Source organism: Numenius arquata, chromosome Z (genome assembly GCF_964106895.1).
Source record: "Numenius arquata chromosome Z, bNumArq3.hap1.1, whole genome shotgun sequence".
Lineage (NCBI taxonomy): Eukaryota > Metazoa > Chordata > Aves > Charadriiformes > Scolopacidae > Numenius > Numenius arquata.
Window position 1 is genome coordinate 16,373,100 of NC_133616.1, and position 27,094 is coordinate 16,400,193.

Below are 27,094 nucleotides of genomic sequence, written 5' to 3' on the forward strand. Positions count from 1 at the left end.
TCTTTGATCTGTCCTGACACAATGTGTTTTATTGCAGATAATTAATTTTTTATGGAAAACAGAGGTTTTATTAGGAGAAACCAAGTAGTTCTGACTGAATAAAGTAGAATGCAGCTTTCCTTAGAATGGAAGCAATGCCTAATGAGATCAGTGTTTTCACTGATTGATATGTATGTAGTTAAAAATAGAAGCATGGACCTAAATTTATAGATGGACATAGGACACGCTGTACCCAGAACTGGCCAAGACATGTGTTGCTAATTTGGCAGACGCATTTACCTTTGGCTGGAACATCCTGTGGTTGCAAATAAATAAGCTGCCCTAGCTCAAGCTTTACACCTACGGTTGAATCCACAAATCAGATATTCTGGCAAACCTCAATAGTTACTTGTAGCAATAGTTAAAACCTGGCAGTATATGAACTCTGAAATGTCAGATACTCCATCTCTGTGGAAAATGCCGTATCTTGACTGTCTCCCAGTGTGTAACTTGGTAATGTACTACTGCCTCTCTTCTCTCTCCAGAGGTAGGGAGGGAGCTGTTGGAGGAATCTGGCTACACAAGGGTAAGCCCTTTCCTCCCAAGGGAATCAGGGTGTGATTTAGTGGACATCCACGTGGACATCCAGTGCCATTTAGGGTATGTAATCAGGCTCCCAGGTGCTGGTCCGGAACAGCACAGGTCTTGTGTAGATCTTGTCTTATCTAAAAGCCTGAATGACGGTAGATGCCTATGTTTTGGCAGTTGAATTGATCCCCAGTGGAAGAAAACACCTCCAGGAATGTAAACATCTTTGTGTCAGGTACATCTGAGTTACCATTGCAGTTAATAGCCTAAAGAGCTACTTAGCTCACCAGATAGAAGTGTCTGCTTTAGGTGAGCTGATTAGGGCTCTCCACTTTTCAGACTAGAACAGGAGCATGGACACCTTGCTCACACTCAGAAACCAAATATATTTGCTAATTAAGGCGTCTTGATGTTGATGTGAATTTCACCTTAGCCGAACCATTGGACAAGGTAAGCCAGAGAGGGGCATTGGTGTCCTCTTATGGTTTATACTCTCTGTAGGAACAACTTCATCTGTAGAACTCAATGGAAATGAACTATCTTGATGAGTAAATATGCTTGCTGATACCTCCTGCTTGAAGAACTAAGCTTCAGAAGGCTTATGCCTTTTATAAGGCTCTAAAAATACCTGAGCTCCAGTGGGAATTGGAGGATTCACAGCTGGACTTTAAGAAACTGCAGTGAAGACAGTGGTTCACCACTGCCAGGTGGGGGACTCCAGCTCCCACTGCTCTCACCTGTGCCAGCTACCAGTGCCCTTCCATGGGCAGATCCAACTTTCTAAAACCTGAGCAAATCATGAAACCAAAGTATCAGAAGTTACCTCCTGTTGATTAATGTGTTAAACTGATTGAGCAAAGTCCCAGATGGGCACTGTGAAAAGCCAGCCTGAGTTCCTTCCCATCTCCAGCAGCAGTGCAGCTCACGTAATCACATGCCTAATGACTGCAGTCTGTGTACAGTTCATATGTGGGTGTTGAGAAGGGAAATCCAAGCGTCAAACTTGCAGTTGTCTCTGAACTTTATGTTTTATATTGGCAATTCGCTGTTTTCCTACAGAACACAGCAACCTATTATTTCAAGATCTGATGCACTTGCCAGATACAGAAAATCTTATATTACACGGTTGCAAAGCAACCTGTTTACTTACTTTCACCTTTTCTTTGAAGTGGGAAAAAATAGATCTGTGCTCTACAGAAAGAACCTCTAGACCAGTAATTTTTTATCTTCTCTCTTATTCACATTGAGAAGTAAGGCTACATATTGTCCCAATGCCAGACACGTGAGTCGATGTAAAAGTGACAGAATTTATTCTTTTAGAAATGCCTACTAAAATTTTACTTTCCAAGTTTAATCAATAACTAAATGTTCAAGGTGAAAAGAAACAGACATCACATAGAGACACTGCAAGCGAGGAGTATTTTGGTGGTAAATCCAGTGACTTTCATTACATTGAAGCTTTTGGCATGCAAACTGGCCGCACTTGTTCCCATTCTTGGAATGACATTTTATCCAGATACTGCCTGGCAGAGGCCATATATGAATATCTGTATTCAGAAACCATGTTGGTTCTCAAAAGCAAGGAGGACTCAAGTTGCTCTGCTGGCTGCCTTTTGGTGTCATCAAAGCCTTGGTTTGGAAGAGTTTGCGTTTGAGCCTCTTTTCTCCATCAAAGACAATGTGCATTTCCAAGGCTTCAAGTTAGTGTTAGAAGAGACTGAAACAGCACCATCTATACCAGTTTCCATTAAGATAAGAAATAATTTTGTCAAACATAATGACTTACGCTTCTTTACTACTCAAGTTGAAACATTTTTCCTGACTTACGATACAGGGGGTGGGATCAGCAGATTACGAGAGCTACTCACTCTTTCTGAATGAAAATTAACATTTTTGAAGGTATGTTTTATATTTCAAAGTAGCAGGAGTAACAAAGAAGAGATGAGTGTTCTATAGACTTGCCATGCTGTCATGGCTTAGTCCCAACCAGCAACAAAGAACCACACAGTCACTCGCTCACTCCTCCTCCTCCAGCGGGATGGGGTGGAGAATCAGAATTAAAAATGTGCTTTCAGAAATGGTTTGAGTTAATGATGGCAATATTTGTTGGGAACACTACTGTCATTCCTAGCTTAATATATACAACTATGTATGCAGCATCACATTTGTAAGAATGGGAAATCAGGCTCTGGTTCAAAGAGAAACTTAAAACCATATAACACGTAGCCACAGACAAGCTTGTTTTCCTGCACTGAGATGTGCTTTCTCAGGGGTACATTACCAGACACCCTAGAAAAAGAAGTGCCTGACTCAGATTGCATGATTTGAGAGAAAAAGGGATAAAAAGTTTGGAGCATGTTGTTATTTTTGTTAAACAAGCAATGCAAACTTGGGGGGCAGGCAAAGAGGGAAACACTACAGCATATAGCTCATTCATTACACATTTTTCAGAATATCCTAGTTCACCAAGACTGTGGAATTGGTAAGAATTCAACCAGCTTTTATAGCCAATTGACTTTGAGGAGATACCAGTGGATGGAACTCCCTTTGTTTAAATGTAATTTTACAGTTCAAATTCTTCTTTCTGACTGATCGTTATTAATTGCATACACAGACAGTGCTTTAACCGCCACAGAAACCCTCAGCCCACAAAGAAGTAGGATGGAACCCAAATCCATTTCCATGATTTGTATATTACTTAAACACTCTGGCATAACTGCACTGTGTAAGTACCTCCTCACCTTCTCTACTCAGAGCTATGAAAGTAAGTAAGCAACCTTCAGAAACAGATGGAAGAGAAGAGAAACCGTTAACAGTGGTGGCGAAGCAAGCCCAATGGAGCAGCTGTCAGCAGGCAGCAAGCTCAGGGTAATTAGCTGTAGGTGGAGCTGTAGGAGTGGTGTAGATGACAACTGTAGTCAGTAGTTGTAGTGAAATCAGATGCAGCTATTAAAATCGATACACCTAGTAAATTGACACAAAAGTTTGACAGGTTTAATTTTTTTCACCACAGGCTTTAGCATTTCTTTTGCATAACATGAACTTCTTTATCCTAGCATATGAAATTTAGCTGACTAATGATACATTATTAGCTCCCTGAAATTAGTCTAAGAAAGCAGAGGATCCTTCTATATCATGTTGCAAACAATCAGAGAACAGAGCTGAACTCTCCTCCCCCAGACTGGAAGGAAGAAAAGTCTGCAGAAGACTTAGTGGGAGTAAAGGCAAAGTTGAAGAGCTGACAACTTTCTGTAGCTTCCCAACACAGATGTTATAATGATGCTTCCACTACCATCCTTGGTCTGCTTTTGAGATCATGCTGAAGGAAACAAAATCTGTTCCATAAGACACACCTGGGGCCTAGGCATGCCAGGAAACTGATTCCTCACACTTTTTTCTTCAGCAGTAAAATTAAGAGAACATATATCTTATCTATTTTTTTCACTTGCATATGAAACCATATGATATCATACCAGAAAGACATAAAGTATAGAACCATACAGTGTCAGGTGACTTTCTTATACTAAGAAAGAGGTTAAATTTTCTGATCTATTTCACAGAAGCTATCTCTGTAGCATGTACAGGACCACAATCTCCAGTTACAAACAAAGGAAATACCAACCTTGCCCTTCTGAATGCAAAACTTCTTCAGGAACTAATTCTGTGTGCCAACCGAATGTACTTTCCTTGAAGAGTAAGGCACAAGCTTGGAAAGTTACCAAAGACAACATGATTCCTAGCAAAACTGTGCTACCAAATTAGTGGGTCCTACCCCTATTCAACAGCTGCCTGAGCGCGGTATGCTTGTTACCCAGAGATGTTATGGTCATTATGAGCACCGTGTCCTTCATCTGTGGCTTAGCTGCATGCGATTCTGTAAGCTAAGTTTTTACCTGAGCATTAGTTAGAATTCTTTCTTTGTCATGGTGTATTTTTTGATGGAACCAGAAAGATTTGCTAGTGCCTTGAAATGCCATGTAAACTTTTAAGTGAAAAACTTTTAAGCCAAACTACTGCTGGAAAAATGTGCAGTTCTGGGCAAGGACCTGTGCTAACTGCAATGAGATTTGTAAACCTACAATATTTAAAAAAGCAAAGTGTTACTCAAGTATAGTGCATACAATTTGTAGTGGTAGTCAGACTACAGGAACAGACAAGCCAAAGAATGACCTATGTTATGAAAGCTCTGGGGACACAGTGTCTCTTGCTTTTATAGTGTAAATAATGGCAAAGTTGTATCACATTCTTCAGAATATGATTAGTATTAATTAGCTGATTCTTGCCAATCACCAGTCAATCAATTATAGCAAACTTCTGAATTTACTTCATTGAGGAATGTATTAAATGACTATTTAGAAGAAAAATGTGTGCTTTTAGCCTGGAACTGACAGTTGAGCACTGTCACAAACAGAAATACAGGAAAACAGAAGCAAATGCGTCTTCACAAGTTATCTTCCTGCTTCCATAGTGTAGTAAATGGTGCTTTAGACACAAGCACGGCTTTCTCACAAGACTACCCCCAACTGCTTAACTTCCACAGAATAAAGGCTAATAGTCAATGGAGGGAAAAGTAAGAAATAAAAGAAAACAAACAAAACACCGTCCAAATGGGCTTCTTCAGAATTAGGCAATCTCTGGAAAATGTAGTCCCTAGCAAAGCAGTATGTTTTTATTGTGCACTAGATGTATTTAAGAAAATATGCTCCTTGCCAATCTCACACATACACACACATTTGTGTGGTTCAAACATTCAGTACCAACCCAATTTTTTGGGGAGCACAAGAAAACTAGGTCAGAAGTTCAGCATTACTTTAAAAGTACAAGAGATCCAGAATTACAAACAAATTATCAGAATACAATTGTCATAATGTGCTTAACATTGAAATTATAACACTTTGACCCATCAGTAAAAGATAAATCTGATGTATATGGGAAAGCAAAGGAATGCAGACTAGGTTATATAGGAAGCCAGTGGAAGCAATACAGTTACTTCTCTTGACTTCATCCTTCTTTCTCTTCTGCTCTTCATCCCCAAGGTTCATCAGTCTTCTTCGTTACAACCTATTTAAAATGGATAGAATATCTCTCTGTTAAATGCCATCTGTTAAATGCAAAGAAAGTTTTTTGTAGGCTTGCATCAAGGCTTGCAGGACAGAGCTTTGGCATGGTTGGAGCACTGACATGGCTGCAGTATAAACAGTAATTCGTAAAGTGAAAATCTTTTGAGGAGAAAATTATTCTAGTGACTTCAAGTTTTACAGAAGCAAATCATCAAAATCAACAATCTATTTTTGCATAATTATGTTCTTTCTGAAACTGACTCCAAGTGGATTATATTCAACTCTAGTGAAGAATACTTGACTACAGAAGAACTGAAAGAGTATAAGAATATCTGCATCTGCCTGTGAGCAGATAGGCTCTTACCTGTAACATAGGTTAAACCTTTGTATTAGTGTAGTTAAATTATTTAGTTTAGGTATTAGGCATGGCTATGTATCTATATGCTTGAGAAAATTTAAACAAGGTCAACATAAATGAGCATCTGTGTCAGACCAAGAGCAAACAAACCGTGCTACAAATTAACATTTTCACTCCTGCTTGGGTGATGGCTGAGACTTTTAAAACAAAAATATTGTTCTGACAAGCTAAATGACTGCAAAGGTCTCTTAGGCTTTAATGACATATGAGGGGCTTTTTTCCTCTTGGAAACAGCACGTACCAATCTGTCTATGCAACAAAGTCCTGGAACATGCTGTCTACCTTCAACACCATGTGGCTAAATATTTTATTAAAAGTTATGCTGCAGACGAGCACAGGCTATTCCAGACAAAGGCTTGTAGACAGCATGATGCAGTGAGCTGGTTTTCCATCTGTAGTAATTTAGAAAGTTATTTCAGGAGTCAAACCAAAGCCATTTTAAATTGAGCATGTGGTACAGCTAACACAGAAGATTGTATGATGTTTAGATCTGAACCTAATGACTCCTGGAGATTAGAAAATCCAGGTTTTTACAGAGTCACAAAATGATACACATTTTAGGACATTTCATTTCCAATTTACCTAGTGTTTACCTTCTTTTATTTTCTTTCTTTTTAATTCATCCTGCATCACAGAACACTCCTGTTGAGATTACAAGAATATGGAAATCACATGAGCAATATCAGAATTACTGTCTACCAATGTCCTGCTACAAATAAACAAACTTGTATTTCCACACATATCGTAAACACTAATGCTAAGCCCTTATTTTTTCAATTACTGACACTATAAAGCAAAGATTAGGTCATCCTTTGTCAAGAAAAAAGACACAAGTACAGAGGAAAAAATACTTTGTGGAAGAACATTTCTGTTCTGTTTCTGAACAAAATAACAGCTCAAGCACATGCTGAAACTAAGTGGCCTTTTATGTTGTTTGGCTCTATTTATGAAGATAAGGTCACAAACGCAGTCTTTTTTTTTCTTTTTTTTCTTTTTTCTTTTTTTCTACAACCTCCCACCTCAAGACTTAGGTAACAAACACACGAGTGACAGTAACATGCAATCAACTATTTTTACTGAGGTTATGTTAATGGCTACAGATACTGTTTTAACAGATATATTTTCCTACACACACAAATATATAGTTATTTATTTATATATTTAAATATATTTAAATGCTTTCCAGTATATTAACCTACCTAATAAACATGTGCTTGTATGTATTTGCATATATTTGTATGCTTTCATCCTTTGGACAAATACAGAACATTTCAGAGAAAGGAACAGAAGTTGGTGCTTCTACACCAAAAAACCCTCCTGAAGGACAGTTTCCACCTCCTAAACCAGAAAAATAAATCCTTTTAGCAAGAGGAATACAACGTAGCAAACAGTACACTGGCACTCAAGATGCATGACAGTACAATTTATCCCCCCCATGGTACTAAGCTACCCTCCAGCTTGACAGTGCGTTAAACACTGTGATGAGTGCCGTAGCAGCCTAGGGCAGGCTGGAAGCTACGCTCTTCCTTCCATGTGCTCTTCAGAACAAGAGGGAAAGAATCATTTTGTAAACTGAGTTGAATCTTGTAAACCTTAACCCTGTAAAGGCAGCGGACACAGTGCTTTGATGTGGCTGGGGTTGTAAGGAAGGGTATTAAAGACCATCAAAATGTCATAATAACATGAAGATCAGTAAAAAGTTACTCAAGCATATGCCTAACTGTGAGATTTTAAATGTACTCAGATGATGCTGCTTGTGAGAAATAGAATTGGAAACACGGCTGGGAGTGCCATGTCATAGGTCTTTGGCACAGAAGTTTCTCTTGCAGGGATGCCCATAATGGCAATAAAAGGCATTTGTGTTTTCGGTTTGTGTTAGGAACCCTCTGTAGGTTGCACTGTGTTAATACAGGATCACCCAGCTACCTGCCGGTTTCTGCCAGAAAAGACCACCCTACTTGCCTAATACACAGTGGATGTCAGACATTTTTTCAGTGACCACCAGACTCTTGAACTGTCTTGCCAGAGAATTTATTACCCTATAAAAAAGCAAAAAAAAAAAATATAGAATGAACTCTAAATGAACTATAGAAAAACTCTCATATTTTGGAAGTTCACAGTACTAAACTGCTTACCCGTTTAGCAGCAATATTTTAAAAGCTAAAACAAAAGATTATTTGCTGACTCCTAAACCTATTATAATTTAAATGTTCTGTCCCTATCATATAGTTTCTTGTTCCATATATTTCTGCGTCAAAACCTGTCATATGTTTTTCCCTCAAAGGTTTTTTCTGCATTTTCTTCCCAGTCTGCTCATAGCAATCACCTTCCCAGTAGTTAAATGCCGTATTTACATACGGTTCATTCAGCATAGCATTAATCCAAATATAACATATGGCCATAGAGAAACATTTTTGCCTAATCATGAGAATTGGATTTCAGTCTTCATTCCCTATCTTCCTGTGAATGTAATCTATAAAATAAAACCACCACTAAATAATTAAAACAGAAAACAGTCTCTGCAATACACTGTGGTTTACTGTGCATTAAATCCTCAGCACTCAAAGTATGTTGGGGTTTTTTTATCTTTATAGCAATAAGTAGTGATTGTGCACCTTTTTCTCGGTTTAAGACAAGCACTTATTGCTGTGACATTTCACTTTGAACTAAACACTGATGTAGTCTTCTCTAACAAATAACTGTATTAAACCAGGATTTTTTTAAAGTACTAAATCTTTTGAACAGGTTTTTGAGGGTGCTGCAGTTGACAAGTACAACTGTAACTATGTAACAGATTTTGTAAAAATTGGTCAGTGAAGTGGGGACAGTGAACTAGAAAACAGGAGCAGCAGGTACTGAGTTTCCTGGGAGATGGCAGCAAGTACCCCTACCCCTATTAGTATTGGGCATCGTGACACATTTGGCAGTGTCCTTTCTCCACTTGCATCTCAGCTGCAGATCTACCCTCAAAAATTGTTCTCATCACTTTGTCTATGTCAATGTCTCCCCAGACATTCTGATAAAGCAGTTGCCTGCAAACAGCATTTGTGACCATGACTGGTAGGTTGTTATTTCTCTGGTTATTCTCAACGCATGCTCCCACAGCTTCTGGTCTGCACAACAGGCAGTTCTGCTTTTGAGGACAGCATCAACCAGCATTCGAGACGTAACACCTTCCCTCTCTATTACAAACAAAACCAGACCATCTGAGCCTATTACGGCATATTTAGCATTTCTAGCATGCAGATGTGGATCTAGGAATGTAATTTTAGAGCCCGTTTCTGGAAAATAATTATGTTCATAAAGTAAATTAACAGTTCTTTCTGTCTAAGTCCAAGCCTGCAAAACAATATCTCTTCAGATTACACCATAAAACAATCTTCTCCTTGAAGATATTCCAAACTCAACTTGATAAGGCCATGAGCAATCCATTCTAGCTTTGAAGCTGGCCCTGTTTGGAGAACGGGTTTGAACGAGGCAAGCTCCAGAAGTCCCTTCCAAATTAAATTATTCAGTGATTCTCCAAAGGATGACAAATAATCACTCAACCAGCACTACTAACCCTGAAACCTAGTTATGGTCATCTAAATGACAAAATGGCTAATGTTTTTCTGGGAAGTTTTCAGCAAGGTTTTTCAGCTAAGAAGCCTATTCTACAGTTACAGCATTCACTGATATGAACCCAACTGCCTCAGCACAGTTTGTTTCCATGGTAAGGTATTAAACCTTACATTAAACACTCCTAGCAGGGTTAAAGAGAGGTTGGTATGTCTTGATCATCAACTCAACTGTAGCCTAGAAAAGAAGGAATTTATACGTAATAAGGTGGGAAGAAGCTGTAGGAAAGGGGAGTTGTTTCATTTTCCTGAGGGACCATGGGGCTTGGTTGCCTCTGATTTCACAGGGATGTTATCCAGCAATCAAGTGGGTCCCTACCAGTCCTACATGTCTATGTTAAAAAAAAAAGCCTGGCAGGATACTAAATATGTTAGGACAGGGTAACCTTAAGAGGACTTGCTATCAAATTTCAGTAACAGAACTGAAATAATGACGTAGCCTTCTCCTTTTCATAAGGATCGACTACCCAAAGCATCAGCACAGCCCTGGGTGACCACCAGCATCGCAGCGGCACCTCAGTGCAGCGCTGGGAGTACCCGGCCTGCGGAGCAGAGCGTGTCCCACCGGTCCTGCTGGACCAGAAGACCAGCTTCTCTCAGAAGATCTTTGTGGTAATTTTCCTCAGAAAAAAAAGGAGTGTTACGCCAGGGAGGACCACTGCTCAGTAGCCATAGTTACACACGCAGTATAAATACTGAGAAACCAGCGATGAAGGGAACCGATCGATCTGTCACTCACCAAAGTGCTCCCATCCAACATCAATTGGCTGGTGCTCAAAGGAACATTCAGTCACACATGAAGTGCCCCCCTTGTAGAATTATAGAATGGTTTGGGTTGGAAGGGACTTAAAAATCATGTGGTTCCAAGACCCCTGCCATGGGCAGGGACACCTCCCACTAGCCCAGGTTGCTCAAAGCCCCGTCCAGCCTGGCCTTGGACACCTCCAGGGATGGGGCATCCACAACTTCTCTGGCAACCTGTTCCAGTGCCTCAGCAATCTGAGGAACCATTTCATAGAATAAATCGGGGCTTCAACAGGTGCTCTGCTGCGGCGTTTGGGTTTTGTCTGGGTTTTTTTGGTGAGGGGCAGTGGCACTGCCCTTGAGGCTACCTGAAGCCAGCATTGGGGTGCACTTCCCCGGCTGCCCCCTCACCCTGTCCCCAAGGGGACGGTTATCCCGTGGGGAGCTGGCGAGAGGGGCACAGAAACGGCGGGCCACCTCGGCTCCCCTCAAGGCCGGGGGAGGCGGCGGCCCCCCCCGCGACAGCGCGCTCTCAGGGCGGGCATGCGGTCCAGCCCACCTCCGGGGGGCGCCGAGGGGGGCGAAGGCTCCCCCCGCGGCGTGGGCGGTGGTGCGCTCCGGGGTTCCCGCTGCCGGGCCGGCGCGCGCCCGTTCCTCTCAGGTGCTGGTGGTGGAGCCGGGCAGGGTGAGGGGGAGCGGCTTGTCGCCCCTTACCGCGTCCTGTCGCCCCTGTGGGGAGCGCTGTCGTCCTGCCCGCGCCCTGGGGGATAAAAAAGGCAGTGCTTTGAGTGCACCTGAGGCTGTGAGAGGGTGCGACCCAGGGCGCTTTGTGCAGGCAAAGGGTAGAGGTGGGAAAGAGGGTCGCTAGGCCTTGTTGGTGGGGCTTGCGGTGCCTCTGCCCTGTTGTGGTTGTCTGTGAAATCCGGTGAGGGTATGGGGATCGCCCCACTTGGGAGTGTCGCTTGGTGGTCATAATTTTGATGTGCAAACCAACGTTTCAGATGTCCTCTGTGGGGTCTTTAAAGAGTGAGTAATGAAACCAAGGTTACAGTCCATGCAAATGTCAGGTGAAGGGCGGAGCTCAGAAAAATGAGGAGACTATTTGGACTGCCTATTATTGGATAATTCAATTCAACTATATTCAGTTGACATATGCAGTTAAAAATTAATATTTACTAATTTTATTTTTGTTACAAATACAGGTTTCATTGTTACATGAAGCAAAAATGATACCTTAAATTTCAAGGCCAGATCGTCAATTAATACTTCAAAAAGGAACTGAGAAAACATCGGCAGCAAGGGCTTAAAGAGATTAAATAAAGGTGTCAAGTTTTATCACAGTCAAAAATACATTTTAAATCTTTCATTTTCCCCCTAGTGAAATAAATACTATAGTTCAAAACAGGGACAGGAGCCTTAACAAAAATGCCTTTGGAAGACTTAACATACATAATAATATTATATACAAAAATAAAAGTGATGAATTTTCCTGCTGGAAAAATATAACATTAATAATACAACATATCATTCTTAATTTACTGTTTCAGTTCAGCAGGAGTTTTATTCCTGGTGGCACTGTTGCCTAATGCTGCCAAGTGCTGAGCACATCCAGGCTTCTGAGAAAACAAATGATGCCATGGAATAAGGAAACACAACAAAAGAGCATGCAAGATGGCAACTCCCTGAACTCCCATCCTCAGTCAAAATTCAGAGGGCAAACTGCAGTTTTAAGAGCATGTTTAAAACAAACAGTGATTGGCAAACAGATAAGCTACTGTCCATGATAAGGACCGGAAAAATCAGGGCTTGGCATTCATAGTGTACATTTAGATTATCAACTAATAGAATTTTAAGATATATAATTCTTCTACAAAACTAAATGTTCTGAATAAATACTTTAAACTCCATTTTAACAAATCATTGCATTGTAATAGCACTTAGAAGTCATTAAGATTGTTAACTTAGTAAAAAAAATCACAAATTTAAAAGCATTAGTTCTTTAATGTTATATATATTCTTAAGAATTGTTGATTTTAAGAAAAAGAGAAGTTAATTAGCTTTAGCTAATGAATTCATTTTAGTCCTCTGAGGAAACAGTGGATACAAGAGAAAAGTGAGTATTAAACACACAGAACCAATATCCTACTGCTTTGGTAAAGAAGTTACATACACGTAAAGATTTGTGAGTATTGAATGAGAGAAAATACTGAGAAAATAATTCAGTTACATAACTTTGGATCCTGCTCAGTGGTTGTTCATTTACATATCTATTTCCACCTAACATTACCATAAGTATTTCTGTCTGGAAACACATTCAGTTTCTGGGTAGTGCACAAGTTCTAACTTCTGGTTCATCTCTCTCATTAAAATTTTTTGTTATTTGTAAAAAGACAATTCATACATTACCACACAGTACTGAAGATTTTGTCTGGAATACATGGTTTATCTGGTGCTGGAGTTTTTGTTTCATGGAGCCTGATGCTCAGAGATACTTTCAATATTTTTAGAAGCGTTCCTACTGTGTCCCTCAGATCCATCTTGCATGTTTATGTTGAAGATTCAGTAAGTAGAACTTCTACTAAAAATAGGAATTGTGTTAATAATCTGGAGTTATATGGGTGCTTTTCAAAATACTGTCTTTTTACTCATTTGGTAAGGTTTATGCGCTGCAGTGTCTCATCACTGATATTAATGCAAATATAAGAAAATGTGTAAGGAACTTGAAGCCTGAGTCATTAAGTATTAGAGCATCTACACAGGTATAAGGTCTAGACCCTGCATTAATGTGTGCGTGGCAAAATCTCATTTACTTAAGTAACATTTTTTAAGTTAATCGAAATTAACAAAATTTCACCTGTTGCCTCTAAAATACGCACAGTAGAGAGTGAATAATTGTTTCAATTGATTGCATTTCCTACTTTTTAATGTGAGGACAAGGAAGACCAGTCTGTTTTAGCAATCTATCTAGAGAAAATTGATAATATTTTTGAAAAGCATCCTATATGCAGACCACTAATATATTTAGGTAAAATTACACCATTGTGTCTATGGAAGTGGATTCAGGTTTATTTTTTAATTACAGCACAAAATTCTAAATTCAACTATATTATCTAACAGTTTGATAGATTTTGCTTGGGCTTTCTGACATTCCTAGAAATGAAAGATCTTAGGTTGTTTAAGTTTAGCTTCACATGCAAAAATAGTTTTAATTAAAAAGTGTACCATGTTTTGCTTACATTTGTGCATATAAAATCTTTTGACATAGTATGAATGAGAAATATATGAATTCATAGACCTATTTTTTATATATACAGTCATCACTGAATTATATGGTCCAGAAAGAAATGAATCACAGCCATGAAGAATCTGTGAAGAAAATCAGTGTGGTGAACCTTGATAAACTTTTAGATAACTTCTCAGAGATAGAAAAGGTAAGCGAAAAAGGTAAAAATGTTGAAAATGCAATCTATAAATACTTAATGACATTTTAATAAGCTTTTCCCTGAAAATGTCTTCTAAGTGATATCAGCTAGTTCTTATTCATATGCCTTCTAATGCCAACTTTGTTCAGAAGGTGTGTTGACTCTATCTCAGAGTGATATGAGTGACTTCTGTGGAGTCTGAGAAGCCTTTGTTTCTGTGCTAGAATTTTAGTGGTGCAAAGGCCAATTTTGACTTCTCAGGAAAGGCGTGGAAGTGTCTCTTTGTATTGGAAGCTGCTATTGGAGATAGCAGTATTCCACAGCTTTGCTGGACTATCATTTCAGAAATTGTTCCTTGTTCTAGAAAAATGTCATTGCCATAGCAGGAGCATCTGTTTTTACATTCCATATACATTGAGTTCTTTTTATTTTATGTGTGTGTCAGTCCTTAAAAAAATGATCCACCGAGTACCAAAATCAGTAGTGTATTTCTTGTTATACCCACCTTGGCTAACTCTCTGACGATTTTCTGATCAGTAAATCCATAGTAGAGGTAATATGAAAGGGGCACCTGAAATAAATCTAACATTTCTTATGGAAAAAACATTATACCAATTGCTGCGCACACCCATTACTTATGCTGGTGCTCAGTGAGGGTATTGACAGCCTCATATGCAAAGCAGTAGAAAAGGATTGATCCAGACTGTGGACTACAGAATTGAGAAGAAACCAGTTTATAAGTAGTGATGTAGGTTGACATTTAGTTCTGCAGGGTAAACTGGCAATAGCACAGGCTTTCAACTGTAGCATTGTTCTTTTCTATAACAGAATTGCCAGAATGGCAAATAATACAGGTTTGTGACTGCACTGTTGTGAAACTGTTAAAGTTTACATTGATTTAAAACTCAAGATTTAAAACTTAAATCAAAATATATTACTGTAACTTTAGTCTTTTGCCAATTTTCTAGAAAATATCAGAAATTAATGAAGCAAATAACCTACTCATTCTTCAGCTGGAAAAATGTAACAAGTTATTAACATTAAGCCAATCAAAGGAAGAATCAGTAAAAGAAGGTAAGTTATCTTTTAAAAAACAATACAGTTTTTGTATATATTCAGGAAATTCTGAGAAATATTTCCATTATTTTCAGTCATATAAAATACAAAATGAAATAGCAAGTATCTAAGATACTGTGTGAAAAACAGTAATTCTTATTTTTGGGTCATGTAATGAAATCTCTCTCATTTGCATAAGCCAGATAACTCTAATCCACAAACATATCATGAGGACCACATTAAAGTAACTATTTTCCGGTTGATGTTAATATCCATCCACCTTAAGGGATTTTTGAGTGCAAGCAATATCTATGAAAGAATAGCTTTCCTTTTGTATTTTCTTCTGATTTTTCCCCCTCATCTTTTTTCTTTTGATTGTGTTCTGTCCTTTTCCAAGGAAAGAATGTGTTGGGAGGGAAAGAGGGAGAGGATCAGATGAGCTTGGTGCACCTGATGATGTTATTGTGCCCCAACGTTTACCTTTCCCATCCACAGGCCTCTTGAGCTTCTAGTGAACTGCCACAGTTTACAAAGCCAGCATTTTTAAGCAAACTAACATCAGTAGTTTTACTTAAAGTGCTCGTCTGTGACTTATGTTCATCCATAAGCAGTTCAGATGTCTGTGTAGAACAACAGGGTCAACATTTGAGAAAAGCAAGGCCAGCACTGACACTGTCATGCCCCCAGCTTGGCCGTTCCATTGGTATCAATATGACAAATGTTACATTTCACCTGGTCACCAGAAACATTATGCCCAATGAGAAATGAGCCAGACGCATTCTCGAACGCATATTTTGCTGCCTTCTGAAATGTCAAAGCTTGCCTGTAATTGGAGATGGCATGTTGGACTCATGGGGCTGGTCCTCCCAGATAACATAAAGAATTGTATTTCTTAGTTGCTTGTGTGATTTGGTTTGTTTAGGGACAATCTGATAGCCCAGTTTCGGGTTTGGAATGTATTTTCCCTGTACCTTACTGGTGTATTGAAGTTTTAGTATTCCTCTTTGAATTTTGCTTACTTAAATTAGTTCTGTAAGGACCTTGGCTGTTGATGGAATCTCGGTGTCTTGTTCTGCCTAGGCATTTGTTTAACTTCTAGAGGACTTAAAAGCTGTCCAAAGTGATTATACTTTCTATCCGTGTAAGATTTAATCTCTGAAGAGGTCAATGTGACAGCCCATTTTGTGTTTGTAATGCCACCGTCAAGATTTTATCTCAGTGACATTTCCAACTCAGTTATAAAGTGTAAGGAATAGCATATAATCCTTCAAGGTTGAGTTCAATTAAGCTGATACTGCTGTTGTAAGTTTATTCCATAACCTGTACTTGTGGTACTGTCAGCTTTAATGTGATCAGTTTTGGTCATATTTCTTTTACTTTTTATAGCAGATGTCATTATGGTGCTAAATAGGTATGAATGGTAATAAAAGCTCATATTATTATTAAAAGGATTAAAACTGTTCAGTGGAAGCTAAATAATGTAATGACATTTACTATTTTACAGGTGGAAATTATAAGCCTCTACATCATAATAAAAAAGTTGCCAATTAAAGGAAGAATTAAAGAGAAAACTATTAAAATAAGTTGGGTTTGGTTTTTTTTATTCTAGAAGCATGTCTTTTCAGATGGGTATTTGAAAAGAGAAATATAGAAATATCTAGTACTTAGCATAAATTTGTGGTTGCTTATTCTTCTGCAGTTTTTAGAGTTGCTGAAAGGTGCATCTTTTTGTAGAACTTTGGTCTTTGACAAGTCAACTTGCTAAAAGTTAGGAAAGGATAGCAATAAGCTTGGATTCACACTGGAGTGAGATTGTCAGTTGGTTTCACTTAGATCTTCGCTGGGACTTAAATAATTTAGCATAATCAGAAATCAGTTGGAAAAACTGTTGGGTAAGTGAAGTTTGTTAATGATGCTAATCTATTCAGTTATGCGAAAAATCTCACGGTGCAGAATGACAAGTGATAAAAAGAGGAGATGAAAACCAGTAGCAGTGCGTATTGGAGGCATTTAATATAAACTGGTTGGCTCTAGTTGGCTACTTCTCAGGAAAGAGATCTTCGCGTCCTTCTGAAGAGTTCTGTGAAAATATTAGTAGTCAAAGAAGCAAACACAGTGATAGGCATGATTATGAAAGAAATAGAGAAACAAACATCATGTCCCTGTATAGTCTGTGATTTTCAGGTAATTTTCTGGTCCTAATGTTTCAAAATGAAAATATCAGAACTAGAAAAGATAACAGAGAAGTTGGAAAGGTTTGGTAATGTGAGGGAGGAGCAAGAGACAGAGAATCAGGAACCAATCATATAACAAGGCCCACAGAAGTAGAGGCTTCACCAGCTGAGACTGAGTCCCACCATACCCGTGCAAGGCTGGCCCAGTGAGGGCTGCAAGAATCAGCCAAAAGTCCACGTTACCAAACAAGTACGTAGTGATGGAACAGGTCCAAGATCAAGACAGGAGGCTGAGTTGGGATCAGGTTCAGAAATGATGACCAGGGCCAGACGTGATCTAGTGATCACTATCAGGTCCCTAGCGATGAGGCAGGTCTGAAATCAAGCCAGGAAGTCACTCCCTAGGTCATGACCAGGGTCTAGATCTACATGGTATGTGGCTGCAACACAGCTGTAGCATAACTAAAAGCAGGCCAAGGGCAAAAGCCTCAGCTTAAATGCAGCTCCCAAGGGAAGGAGGGGCAGCCATTTCTGAGTCTTCCAGCTTTCTTCAAACAGATCAAGAGGCTTCATTATTGACAAAAACTGGAGGGAGCTTATCCAAAATGAGATTTTAGAAAGGGAAAGGAAAAGGTGGACAAAAAGAAGAAATTATTCTTACCATAGAACCTGTGGGATAAAAGCAGGGAAAGTAAAAGAGACAACTCAGGAAATCAGAGCAGCTGGGATGACTGCAACAAGGACTATGGAAGTAGAAAACAGATGAAAGTCAGAAGAGGGATTTGAGATTTATAAATACTAGTGCCTCACTTGGATAAGAGTGAAATGACTGGAGGAGGTAGTCATGCTGATATAACGGAAGAGAACAACCTCTGGAACTGTTTTGAAACACATGATGGGATGGCAGAAGTCCAAGTAAAAATACCAAAGCAATCAGCATGAAATATGAACTAAAGTTTTAGCAGTAGGGATAGTCAGGAAAAAACAAATCTCAGTAATATTGAAGTCATAGTAGTTGTACAAATTAGTACAGATATAGATAGGAGGCAGAATTGTTGGAAGAGAAGGATTCTGGTCAATGACCAAGAGAGATTGCAGAGCTGTTAGTAGCAGTAAGAACAAAAAGTGAAAAGCAGGAACTTGGAACAACATGGGACATCCAAGAGGTGGTTCTGAAAGCTTGATGCTAAGGAAGTAAAAGGTAAATGAGAGATGCCAAAAAGATAGTGTTTTTAGAAATTAAGACAGTTATCATGGTTTTTCTGTCAGGTTAATGTGCTTGCCAATGAGGTAAACACTTCAAGTATCATGGCATGAAGTGCTTATAAGTTTTGAACTGTAATCATTAATGGTGATCAGAAAGCAGAGTTTCACAAGACACCTTGGGCAGCAGATTGCCATAACTTGTGGCGGATGCCATCAGAGGAACCTTCAGGTAAAAAATTACCACGTTACTAGAGATCAGCAGTGACTGTGATGTTAAAAGTATTCCAAAAGGACATTACAACTGGTGTAGTGATTATAAAATGGAGTAAGTATATAATGTTTCTAAAGCATTTTGCTTTTTCTTTTTGAAATGGATAGAAATGGTCTTTGCACCTTTATCAAATTCACCTGCAACATTGACCCTTCAGAAGTGGTAATAGCTGAATACTGTGTATTCAGAATCAGAGCACTGAAAATGTTGCATCTAATAGTTCTATTCTTTGTAAAAAACTTTCTGAAAGTCAAAGCACTGTGGGATTAAAAAACCACTCTTTATTACTGATGGGGTTATACAGGGATCCTTTGAAGAACTGGAGGAGATGTAAGGGACGAAATGTAGCATTGATACCTCTGTTCTCACTGAGGCAACAGTTGTCTTTAACAGACTGTAGTTGTACGAAAGGCTTTTGTAACAGTGATATTAGCAACTGTGGCTTGGGAAAAAAGATTTCTTCTAGCCTTATGTCCCAGGCTGTTTCCCAGATCCCAGCTCAGCCACATTTCCTGAAAATATCATTTGAAAAGTTGGTCCAAAGGCAACTGAAATTCCTGGGTTTGGACTGCTGTGTGGATTTCTTCATGAACAGCGTCAACACACAATCTTAATGTATGTGCATTCTCAAGTTGAAGAGCATTCTCAAGTTCGTCCGATTACAAATTTAACGTAAAAGCAAATAAATTTACAGAATAGGTAGACAACTCAGCCTTAGAATGTAAGGCTTATCAGTAGACCACAAAGCAGTTCACGGAACAGCTAAGGAAAAAAACATGAGCAATCACATGCTGGTGAATGATTCACATATGATTCCAAGTAAACATGCTGCTTACAACAGAGGAGCAGAGAGAAAGAGCACTCTAGAAGGAAAGGCTGTTGTTCTGCCTTTCCTGGGGTTTATGGCTACTAGTGGTGGCGGGGTGAGGGAGGTGGAATTTTATTCTGGCTGAAGAACTCTTTTTTAGTATGAGAAACAGAAACAGGAATAGCATTTTGTGCCCCAAGAAATCTCTAATGAGTGGAAGGGAGAACGTGAGGGCTTCTTGTTCCTTGATTGCCAGAAGTCTCGCTCTAGAACTCTTTAAGGTAAAAGAAGACTGGGAATTCTGAAGGAAATGCAAAGGAAGAATCATAGAATCATAGAATGGTTAGAGTTGGAAGGGACCTTAAAGATCATCGAGTTCCAACCCCCCTGCCATGGGCAGGGACACCTCCACTAGAGCAGGTTGCTCAAAGCCCCATCCAGCCTGGCCTTAAACACTTCCAGGGATGGGGCATCCATAGCTTCTCTGGGCAACCTGTTCCAGTGATTCACCACCCTCACAGTAAAAGAAAGAAAACTTCTAACACTCAAGGGAGAGAGGAGAGTGAAACACTTGAAGCAAAGATAAGGTGGGAAAAGATGAGCAACTGGGCAAGCGTATACATGTTCTGAAAGGTCATAAATGAGCTTTGTTTTGCCTTGATAGGTTCTTTGCTAAACAAAGGTGAGATTCAGGGGCACGGGTTTTGTTTAGTGTAAATCGGTGCAGATCCTCTTAAGAGAGACGCAAGTCTGGCATTCTTGTTTTCTGCTCTTAAACCTTTTCTGTGATGACTAAATGGACTCTTTGTGGTGCAGGCTACAACTCTGAACTAAAAACTATTGTAGCTTCTAACAAGAAAGCAATCACAGTATTGTCTATGGAACACTTCAGGTGGCTCTATTTAGCATCTTCAGGATTGCATATTTGTTGACTTAGTGTTTCAAAGGTGTTAAAGGAAAAGGTGGTTGATGTATTTGCCCTATAATAAAAGCCAATAGCTTCAGTTTTAAATGCAGATGGAAGAAACTGCAATAAAATATTGATATTAAACATGGAAAAAGAGCCCTTAGGCAGTTTCTGCATGTAGGGAGTGTTCTTTAGAGGGAAGGAACCACAAAGAATCCGTAACAAATGCTATACCAGTGATTCAGAAAGTTGCAGCCATTTAGCAAAATTTTGCTTTTTCTTTCTTAATGTAGGCAAGCAAAATTTGTGGGTTGCCAGTAATTCTTTCCAGTCACAACTGTAGTTACATAAGGGATTTACCAAGATACGTCCTCTAAAGATAAGAAAGATAAGCAAATATTCTTGGGACTGGACAAAAGAGTGCCTTCACTTAAATAGCTGTGGTTCATTGTAACACTGGCTGCAGTCCTGTCGTTTACTCAAATGCATATATATGTTTCCAATTTGTCCATAAATTGCAAGCATTTGGGTTTATTTCCATACATTTTCGAATGGGAGAAAATTTGCAATAGAAGTAGTTGGTACAAATGGGCATGCTAACCTAGTGCTTCTGACTTTGAATTGGATTTTTCCACAAATGCTTTTGACCCAGTGCAGGAATTGAGGACAGCCAGTGTTTCTGTGCTGTTCGTGCTCCCTCTACTGTTTTTTTAGATGCATGGAAGGGAAGAATACAGCTGGCTAACTCAGCTGCATGAAGTGCAGACTTAACGGGAGAATAAAGGTCAAAAAGATTGAGTGGAAAACTGAATCTCTGAGCTGGAATCTTAGTTCTCTTCCTGACTCCATTATCTGTAATGTAGTCATTAATTGAATGATCTCCAATTTTCAACAGAGCTTTGGTCTTATGAGACGAGTAGCTGTTATTTGCATACTTTATCTGTTGCAGAAATTAAAAACCACTTAAGAACTGCAGTGGTACTCAGGAAATAGAAAGAAAGGTTTTAAGAGTAAGCAACCTTAATTTTAGTGTCCCCCGTCTTCCCAGTCTTTGAATCTTTTGTAACTTTACTGATAAGGTTACAAGAAACATAAAGGATAAAATTTATACATAATGAAAACCAAATTATGCAGTACAAGCAGTCCATGTGGTGTTCCAATATTAAAAATAATTTTTTAAAAAAAATTATGAAAGACAAATGTGTAAACTGATAGCAAGTTGCACGTATAAACATACACACACGTTTTGTTTAAAATGAGATAATGGGAATATAGTAGCATATTCTGAATCTCTCCAAGTTTATGTTGAGCCACAAGATGAATGTTAATATGGACTAAAAAGGGGGTGAGAATGAGTGGATAGGGTTGGTCTTTAATATTAAAAAAAATCTTGGCAAAAATGCTGTCAGGAAAGTAAGCCTCATTTTCATTAATTACATCAAATTGCTGGAATGCTGATATGGAAAACTTCCGTGATTGCCCAGAAAACAACAACATCCTTGTTTTCTGGCTAGAAACAAAAATGTAACAGGTTTATGAAATTGTTTGTATTGCTAGCTAAAATTGTTTTTAATCTATTGTCAAACTAAAAGCTAAAATTAACCAGTGTCGTGGTTTGGGCAACCATGTAATAATAGTCGGAGTTATTTCTATAGTCAGTAAGAAGACCTAGACTAATATTTAATCAAGATGATTATAAAATATTTGAGAAAAGTTTATAAACAAAATATAAAATTAAAATTGTGAGAAATTATCCAAAAATACTGGATTTTTCATTTCTTTTAGAATGTACTACTCTACAGAATGTGATAAAAGGTCTAACACAAACCATTGAAAATCAATGTAACGTGAAAGGTAAAAGCAAACATTTTCTTATATATAAAGTACTGCAATTTAGAATGACCGGGCATTTAATTTTTTTTATTATAGATACTGTTTTTTTCAGAGAGAGAAACTTAGTGGCAGAGAGAGAGAAAGGAAAAAAACGTATTTAAAATCAATCTTCTGCAGAATTTGGTGGTCTATATGCTTTATGACTGTCTAATGCTACTATCCTACTTAGAATCCACATGTATAAGAAGTTCTGCCTTAGTGAGATTTTTTTAATCAATAGTTGGGTTTTAAATTTATTGCAGCATAGCACAGGCAATTTTACAAAAAGTGAGAAAGTGTCATTCATCTGTTGGACTGTAGTCTATTGAAGTGTTTATGCATAGTTTTTGTCAGTTTGTTAAACCGCACAGTCTTAAAGAGTCAGTGTAATGTTAGTAAAATTTAGCTGTTATCCATAAATACTTGGCAATTACTCATTGTATCTTACAATAAAATATATAAATATTTGCAATATCTTTATACCACAGTTTAGCTGTACAATGTGTAGTTGATTTTATACCCATGGTGTGCTCAAGGCATATTAGCATAAATACTAATAAACCTCTAAAAATTTGAGGTATATGGCTGCTTTTAATACTCAAAGTGACTTTTAATGATCAAAAAAAGCATTATCTGCTTTTTCTAAATTCTGGTTTTGAGATACTAGTTTGTAGTTTTTGAGAAACAAGTACTTAAGAAGTTGCATCTTCAAAACTGTTGTAGCCATGATAATAATATTTTATTTTCTGGGCTAAAGATCTACATTTTCTTGAATGCATCAGATATCAGAAGGCTAAAGACAGTTCAAAGTAGTAATACCAGGCAAATATTATGATTAGACTATGATTTTTTTGTAAAAAAAATGGAGACTGAGATTATGTAGTTCTGTAAATGATGATTGTCATGTCTACAAAAAAGTTTTTTAAAGTTCAGAGAGTCAAAAAACGAAAGTAATTTCTTTATTCTGCTTTCATGCTAATAATACTGTCAAAATGTACTTTTTAGTGTATCATATAGTTTTTTATTTACATAGATGAAAATGATAGACTGAAGGGTACCATTCACATCTTGGAAGAGAAATTAAAGGCTTGTGAACAGGTATGTCACAAATTATCATTTTTTAGGTAGAGGAATAATATTTTACCTCGACTGTAGCAGTTCATATCTATTTATATTCTTGGGCTCACTACTGATAGCATTATTGTTGCACTTTTCCTAACATTTATCACGTGTAAAAAGAAAAGATTTGTTCTCATGAGAGTATCAATATGAGAAAGCGTTAGAGGGACTAAGAGGTCAAAACTGCTAAGTGCTGAGAACTCTGCCTCAGTGTAAGATGCACTTATTTTTTTTCGCTGTGTTTAGCTTTAAATTCAACTTCACTTTCTAAAATCTAATCCATCGCATTAAAATACATTTTTGTATTGAAATAGTGTTTTGATATTCACGATGCCTGCTGTACTGCCAGAGAATCAAGAACTGTCTGAATTTTGTCTATAGCGTCTTTTGGGGTAACTTCTAGAAAGATGATAGGTCTCTGGTTTGATCTGCGTCTCATAGCAAATTCCATTGACCGTCTCTCTGGTTTTTATCTATGCCAGTCATTTTTGGAAAGGAGGTAACACCGGCAGGGCTAGTCACAAGTTGTATTGGTTCTCCTTGCTAGGATTACGGATCTGTACCTGTCTAGGATTGGGAAATCTCGCTGCTGATTTTCTTTGCCTGTGCTTGGAGTAACTATGAGTTAAAATTAATTTTTTATAGCACTAGAGCTGTTATCTTGACAGTTTGAGAATAAAATAAGTGATGCCTTCTGAAAGACATGAGAAAACTATGATTCTGTACATTATATACATGTATGGGCACGGTGGAACCTTTCCTAGTGTTGTTGTGAAGGTACTTAGTTGACTCTGTCCATGTAGACTATTACCAGCAATCAGTAACTGTTTTTGTGAGTCCCTCCGAGCATTGCTCTGGCGAGTGGCTACCTACCTTGGCAGACAGCTCGGATAAGAGCTTCGGAGCAAGCACCTCTACGCACCAGCTACAGCCTATTCCTCGATAATTCTGGGGTAGTTACAGGAGCAGACTTACAACAGGTGTGCTCAGACGCTGCACTTGAGCACCAGTGCCACCAGCATCACTGCTGCTGGCATCATTGGTGTTTCTGCTGCTGCCAGTGTGAAGTTGTGGAATCAGTATTAACAAGGTTGTGTAAGCAATATTAACAAAATTCATACTTTAAATACGATTTTTGTTATACAATCTTATAGTCAAAAATTCGCAAAAATAATACTGTGGTCACTTAACTAACTGCAGCATTTTATCAGGTCCTAGATAGGGGAAAGGAATATTACCTCTCCATTTGCTTGTTCTCCTAATAAGTACAATTTCTAATTTGATATTAACTGATAGCTATGATGCAATGGAATCCACTACATTTTTTCATCTGTGGACTTCAGCCAGATTGTATAAGAAGTAACAGGGCATTTTGAATTTACTAGATCAAAGATAAAACAAGTACTGAATTATAGTGCTGTACACTTTTACATGAATGTTGTAATTTGCAGAAGGCTAATAGCACAGAACCCTCAAGATTTTTATGAAGCTTTTTACATTCACAGGAATATAAAGATCAGATTGAGAAACTTATGTTAGAAATTAAAAACAAAGAGGAAGACCACAAATTAGAAATAACACAGCTGAATTGCAACATAAGGAAAAAATGTAAGTCTTCTCAAGACTGAATGCTTTAGCATGGGGTAAAACACATGGTAACCTATAGGAGCTATACCTCATCTAGGATAATTACAAGTTCCACTTCTTAGTGGAAACATGAAAGCTAGAAGTGGACAGTGTTTGATTGAATTTTATCTTTGTTCAAGAGAGTAGGCAGCGGCAATGAGGCAATAATAGTACAGCAACACAGGATGAGCAGAAATTCCCAAACAGGTAGAACAGACACAGGGAATGAAATTTCACTGAGTGAAATAGTTTTCCCATGAAATATAGACCTGCTGTTCAAGAAGGTTTTAATATTTGGGAAATTATGTTATTTTTCCATCTAAACATCTTCTGTAATCATTGTATTTGGTGTTACTGTGTTACTAGTTGAAGTAAAAGAAGTGGAGTATAGAGAACAGTCAGAGAAAAAAGAATTGGAAATACTAGAGCTAACTAGACAGCTGAAAATTCAAAACGAAGAAAAGCAGAATGAAATAATTAAATTGCAGATAGAGGTATGTATTACAAAGCTTATTTAAAGATCTGTTGGGCACTGGGTAAACTTAGAAGAGACTGTGAAAGTGAAAAATGATAATTAGCACTTAACAAAGTAATATGATGGCATCTAGGAAACTTAAAAAATTATTGTCTTTACAAAGATCAGTGGCATGTGCTCCCTTCCATAATGGTACCTGAGTCACTTCTGCTCAGGAATAGAGTTCTACCTACTGTATAGGGAGACTGAAGTTTGCTGTGTTCTTGTTTTAAATGAAATTATTTTGAAAATTTTGCTAGTTTTTGAACTATTAAAAAATTTAAACAATGCTTTCTGCTTATTCTTTTTAATTTCTGGATGCTGTGAACATGTATTTTTTCATAAACTTCTAAGAGCTTAAAGACTTCTATGTAGATTTGAGTCACAGAATTCACCATATATTTCATGGCTCAGGTTTTAAGCCACTCTCGTTACAGAAACAATTAAGGAAATACTTCAAACCTTTCACGTATCAAAAAAGAAGTAAGGTATGAAAGTGTTTGGGCCAAGTTATCCTTTGAATGTGAGGGAAGTGTGATTGTTTCAGAGGTTTTCAGCATCCTCTGCCTTTCCTCCTCCTGCAGACATATGGCTGTAGAGCCTTCAGATTTTTTTTAGTAGTTGTCTGTTCATCTAAATGTATGTGTTTTATCATATTTGTACTATTTACTTTTCCATTTTTGAGGCTTTTTTTAATGAAACATAACTTGTAATTTCATTCTTTTCAAAATCAACTTAAGTAGTTTCATTGTCCTAGGATTAAGTAGTAGATAAGCTTGCTATTACTTTCAGGTACAAAATCCAATTAAAAAGAAGTTAAAATTATACTGGTGTTATTTAACATACTTTTTTTCCTGTCAGTTCTTAATGTTTTGTCATTTCCTGATTTTTTCAGTTCAATGCTAAATTGGCAAGAGTTCAGAATAGAACAACAAAATCATTTTCAGAGGCTTCTGCCTTGCCACAAAGTATCTATCGAAGGGTATGTGTTTAATAGCCTGTGTCCTGCAGATAGCAAGTACTGTTACAGCCTGTTTGCAGCAGTAGCTCCCTGGGGTTTGACGGTGTGTGTTCTGCAGCAAAGCTTTCAGGGGGGATGGAGTGAGTGGGGGTGGAGTTTCATGCCTTGAGGGTCCATCTCACTCAATCTCCCACAAATCCCTCCCACCTCCGGACCACTAATGTCCAGTCTCTTTGCACCAATGTTGATATAGCTGGGGTTCAACAACAAAAACCCGCATGTGGAGTGGTTTTAGTACAGAATTGTTAACCTGGGAATTTAAGATTAGGACTGGCATAAATGACTTGTGATATAAATTATATATCTGCATTATTGTTTTTATAGGTTTGGGACTCTAGGATGTAAAAAAAATTGGATTCTGGTGAAGTCCTCTTTGCAATTTTGGGATACAAAATCCTGAGAAAAATATTCTTTTTTAGAGTATTTCTCATTAGTAATAGCATATTGTATTGTTACATAGTTCTATTTGATGTTTAACAATGAAGCCTTTGCTTGCATTTTTGCAGAAACTGCAGCACCTCCAGGAGGAGAAAAACAAGGAAATTGAAATTCTCCGTAATACCATAAGAGATTTGGAGCAACATCTTAATAAAGGCCAAGACCTGCACCTCAAACGGAGACGATTTTGAATAAATGACATGAAGTATTTCAGTGTACATACAGCGTGAAATAGGAACAGTATATTTCAAACT

At 38.0% G+C, this 27,094-nt stretch overlaps 1 protein-coding gene across 1 annotated transcript; it reads left to right on the forward strand.

Moving 5' to 3' along the window:
- Window positions 1-13,750: 13,750 nt before the first annotated feature.
- Window positions 13,751-27,031, forward strand: CCDC152 (coiled-coil domain containing 152). Its single transcript, XM_074166775.1, has 8 exons — window positions 13,751-13,837; window positions 14,797-14,902; window positions 22,036-22,104; window positions 23,156-23,220; window positions 24,747-24,849; window positions 25,234-25,361; window positions 26,277-26,363; window positions 26,909-27,031. Exons 1-8 carry the CDS (start codon window positions 13,751-13,753, stop codon window positions 27,029-27,031), a joined length of 768 nt encoding a protein of 255 aa, XP_074022876.1.
- The last annotated feature ends 63 nt before the right edge of the window (window positions 27,032-27,094 follow it).

Excerpts from the sequence above, each read along its gene's own strand:
- CCDC152 (XM_074166775.1), top strand. The coding sequence starts at position 13,751 with ATGAATCACAGCCATGAAGAATCTGTGAAGAAAATCAGTGTGGTGAAC. Across the intron at positions 13,838-14,796 it reads ACTTCTCAGAGATAGAAAAG|AAAATATCAGAAATTAATGA; the intron begins GTAAGCGAAAAA and ends CCAATTTTCTAG. Across the intron at positions 25,362-26,276 it reads TAATTAAATTGCAGATAGAG|TTCAATGCTAAATTGGCAAG; the intron begins GTATGTATTACA and ends TGATTTTTTCAG.